Here is a 4,651-nt window from a genome sequence, read left to right as displayed (position 1 = left end):
ATGTGGGGTCCTGGGCCCACATTTCAATCACACATTATAGATTTAATTTTCCAACTTGAGAGATCTTGCAACGTTACAAAGTATTTTGCCTCCTGATTGACAATACAAAGTTTTAAAAGAATTTGCATGCCTCGGAATCTCAGACGGTGTTATCAAGATGAAAAACATTACAGAACTTCTTATCGAATCCAAACAGAATGAAAACCCCACACACTCCACTCCCAAATATATGTTGTTTACAAGGGTGCAGTTAAACATCTCTGATTTTAACCACTAGAAAGAAGAACTATCTGGTTTTGGTCACAGGAGAAAAATAAGGGAACTTTTGTCGTGAAAAATATTGATGTAATGTAATTTTTTTTAAAAGTAACAGATTAAGTTGCATCCTGGAACCCGTGTCAAGTCAAAAATGTTATATATTTATAAATAGACGACTACACTGCAAGAAAAGGAATATGCTCTGTTCTTTTTTTTATCTAAGATGCATAGATACATATCGTGAAATCACGTTACCGTGCACTAATTAAACAAAGAACAATAAAGGAAAAACATATAATACATAAGGGTGTAGTCCAGAGCCTCTCAACTTTATAGATCAATGATATTGTGTGTACAATGGGAACCCCTTTCCTCTTTATACATGAGACTCGGGAACAATTCTTTCTTGTGAACCAAGTAAGCTAAGAGGATATAACTAGACTAAATCTATGTTTTCCAATATACTATTACTCGTTTAGCCAAGTGTCCATCGTATAGTGGGAAACCTCCCCATATCACAACAATACCAAGTATTATACAAATATTTGTTGTAGTGTGTCTGTAAATAAAGCTGTTGTTCGTGGCCCAAGCTTGTGGATGTGTTGCCTATTATCTCGCCATGCGGATCTTGACTAATTTATTCCATGTGCTAATGGCGTGAGTTACATTCACACATTCAGGTTGTCATCTGACCAGATACTAGTGCACCTGGCCCATATTGAAACTTGGCCTCGACCCTTTGTCCATGCATGGAGCTATAGTCTGTACTTTCAAGTACATATTCCTACTATAATATATCATATAAATAAATTAAATATATTTTTTTATCACTATAAATATATACTTATATATTCATTCTAATTCTAAGTACTCTAATGTGAATTACATAAAAAAAAATAGAAAAAAGTTCATCAATTTTATTAGATTTTGATAATACATTTGTATTTATATATAAAATGTAATACACTAAAAAAATATGTGCAAACAACTTAAAAAAACTATACATATCATTGAATAATTTTATAAACTCACCATTTATGACACGCGATACTTCATATGTAATAAAATACTATGTAAAAATACATATTCTGGGAGGATAAAATATGCTTCTCCTATGTATATATATAAACTCAGTCCAACCCGATTCCTATTCCAAAGCCACCGTCGGCGCCTTCCCCGACGCTCTCTATCGCCGCCCTTTGTGGCCTCGATCCGTAATCCCGTATTCTGACGTGGGAGTCCTAGTCGTTACGTCCGGATCCGCCGATCCCCCTGGACGCCGCGCCGCTGGCGTGGAGAGAAGGGATCCGGTCCATCAGGACTTGACTTGACTAGTCCTTCTGTTAGTTATAGTTAGGACGATTATGCTTGTGGACGGATTCCTCGTTGGATTACATATTACATTTTCTAATAATGCATGTATGTATTTTCTTGTGCTGCATGGTGGAGTACGTTGTAAGTACTAGAAATATCGGTTGTTTATTTCGCATGCCGCACTGAGTCAGTCAATGGTGCCGCCTCCATCTTCGTCATCCATAAATAGTGCCGCTGTTCTGTTGTGCACCACACTGTTCTCAGTGATTTATTGAGTTAGGTACTGAGTGCATACGTTCCTGAGTGCAGTAGTTATCGGGAAAATGGGGACAACGGCGGCGCTGTTGCTGGTGGTTCTGCTGCATTGCGCGGCGGTGGTGAGCGCGTCGCATGCCGTGTACCCGGAGCTCCAGTCGGTAGAGGCGACGCAGGTCGACGAGATGTCGCGCACCGGGTACCACTTCCAACCACCTAAGCACTGGATCAATGGTATGTGGATTCACCCATCGATTGTCCTCTTCATCTTGACTGTTAACAAGCTTTTGCATTTCTAATCTGCACGCCAGCTTATTCATTTCCTTCCTGCAACGTAACTGTTCTTCTTGATTGTTAGCCAGCTTTTGCATCTATAATCTGCATGTCAGCTTACTCATTTATTTCCAACAATTGTTGATCAAGTCTAATGTTTCTCTTTTATCTTTGTTTCGGTCCTACCTTCTCGTTATGTGACGACAATCAGATCCGAACGGTAAGCACATTGACCATTGTTTACAATCAATCTAACTCATCAAAAACCACCATGAGAAAGACAATGCGATTTCCTTTCATGGTAATTAAATTTCGCATTGCATGGTGTTATCCATGCACGCAGGGCCGATGTACTACAAGGGGCTGTACCACTTGTTCTACCAGTACAACCCCAAGGGCGCGGTGTGGGGCAACATCGTGTGGGCGCACTCGGTGTCAACGGACCTGATCGACTGGACGGCGCTGGACCCGGGGATCTACCCGTCCAAGCCGTTCGACATCAAAGGCTGCTGGTCGGGCTCCGCCACCATACTGCCCAGCGGCGTGCCGGTGATCATGTACACCGGCATCGACCCGCACAACCACCAGGTGCAGAACGTCGCGTACCCGAAGAACCTCTCCGACCCGTTCCTCCGCGAGTGGGTCAAGCCCGAGTACAACCCCATCATCGCCCCCGACCACGGCATCAACGCCAGCGCCTTCCGCGACCCGACCACCGCATGGTACGGCCCTGACAAGCATTGGCGTCTGCTGGTGGGCAGCAAGGTGAACGAGAAGGGCCTCGCGGTGCTGTACCGGAGCCAGGACTTCAAGCGGTGGGTCAAGGCGCACCACCCGTTCCACTCGGGGCTCACCGGCATGTGGGAGTGCCCGGACTTCTTCCCCGTCGCCGTGCACGGCAGCAGCCGCCACCACCGGCGCGGCGTGGACACCGCCGAGCTGCAGGACCGCGCCGTGGCGGAGGAGGTCAAGTACGTGTTCAAGGTGAGCCTGGACCTTACGCGGTACGAGTACTACACGGTCGGCACGTACGACCACGCCACGGACCGTTACGTCCCCGACGCCGGCTTCCCTGACAACGACTACGGCCTCCGGTATGACTACGGCGACTTCTACGCGTCCAAGTCGTTCTACGACCCGGCGAAGCGCCGCCGCATCCTCTGGGGCTGGGCCAACGAGTCCGACACCGTCCCCGACGACCGCCAGAAGGGTTGGGCCGGCATTCAGGTTTGCATGCAGGATCGCGCCACATTGCACTAACAAATGTTGCATTGCGTATGACGTCGACTTTACGTATGTGCTGGTGCGCCGCTGATCCCTGCAGGCGATACCGAGGAAGCTGTGGCTGTCGCCGCGCGGGAAGCAGCTGATCCAGTGGCCGGTGGAGGAGATCAAGGCGCTGCGAGCGAAGCATGTCAACGTCAGCGACAAGGTCGTCACGGGCGGGAACTACTTCGAGGTCGCCGGCTTCAAGTCCGTGCAGGTTGGTGCCCCACTCACTGCAGCTGTAAACGTTCAACAGCGTCGCGATCCACGTGCGCACATGCAGGATTAACCGTTACCTGATGACGATGTTGTTGTGCGCTGGTTCGTCTCAGTCGGACGTGGAGGTGGCCTTCGCGATCAAGGACCTGAGCAAGGCGGAGGACTTCGACCCGGCATGGCGCATCGACCCGCAGGCGCTCTGCAAGAAGCGCGGCTCGCGCGTCAAGGGCGGGGTGGGACCGTTCGGCCTGTGGGTGCTGGCCGACGCCGACCTCACGGAGAGGACGGCCGTCTTCTTCAGGGTGTTCAAGACCAACAGCAGCAAGCACGTCGTCCTCATGTGCAACGATCCTACTAGGTCGTCGTTCGAGTCGCAGGTCTACAGGCCGACCTTCGCCGGCTTTGTCAAAGTCGACATCGCCAAGACGAAGAAGATCACCCTCAGGACACTGGTGCGCATGCACACGGGTTTATGCATGATTCTGATGATTTCACACATTGGCAACCGTGAAACTTTGGTTACTTCGCATGACTGCAGATCGACCACTCCGTGGTGGAGAGCTTCGGCGCGGGCGGCAGGACCTGCATCCTGACGAGGGTCTACCCCAAGAAGGCTATCGGCGACGCCGCGCACCTCTTCGTCTTCAACCACGGCGAGTCGGACATCAAGGTCACCAACCTGGATGCCTGGGAGCTCAAGACCCCCAAGATGAACGCGCCGCAGCAGTAGCACGAGGACTAGTGTCTAGTGTTGGTAGCGGGTAGCCTAGTTGTAGCCGTAGCGCGCGAGTTAGTAGCAACCTTAAGCTGAGATTAATTTGGAGGCTGCAGGTTTACTGATCGACCATCGATGCGTCAGGGAAATGGTCTGGTTCGTTTCATTCAGATCATCTCAGATTGTTCTCCACTGTAACGAATTGTAGCACTCGGTGCACAAACTTTTTCTCATCAGGAATGAATAAAAGTTCAGTGGGTGGAAATCTCGCAAGTAAATTGCGCCATATATAGATACCAGAACTTGAGCGGTGGGTGCAATCTTGTCATGGAACTTGAAAGTTTAGCAAAC

The 4,651-nt window shown here is 48.9% G+C and overlaps 1 protein-coding gene across 2 annotated transcripts; it reads left to right on the top strand.

Moving 5' to 3' along the window:
- Positions 1-1,895: 1,895 nt before the first annotated feature.
- Positions 1,896-4,315, top strand: LOC133888764 (beta-fructofuranosidase, insoluble isoenzyme 3). Of its 2 annotated transcripts, XM_062329114.1 has the most exons (6): positions 1,914-2,061; positions 2,312-2,320; positions 2,444-3,327; positions 3,425-3,583; positions 3,699-4,037; positions 4,124-4,315. In XM_062329114.1, the coding sequence occupies exons 1-6, from the start codon at positions 2,013-2,015 to the stop codon at positions 4,313-4,315; spliced, it is 1,632 nt and encodes a 543-aa protein (XP_062185098.1). In that variant the 5' UTR covers positions 1,914-2,012. The 2 variants fall into 2 exon arrangements, with proteins under 2 accessions (XP_062185097.1, XP_062185098.1); XM_062329113.1 differs by lacking the exon at positions 2,312-2,320 and having other exon boundaries at positions 1,896-2,061.
- The last annotated feature ends 336 nt before the right edge of the window (positions 4,316-4,651 follow it).

Source organism: Phragmites australis, chromosome 13 (assembly GCF_958298935.1).
Source record: "Phragmites australis chromosome 13, lpPhrAust1.1, whole genome shotgun sequence".
NCBI lineage: Eukaryota > Viridiplantae > Streptophyta > Magnoliopsida > Poales > Poaceae > Phragmites > Phragmites australis.
Note: the sequence above shows the minus strand (reverse complement) of the source record. Positions and strands in the feature narration are given on the sequence as shown.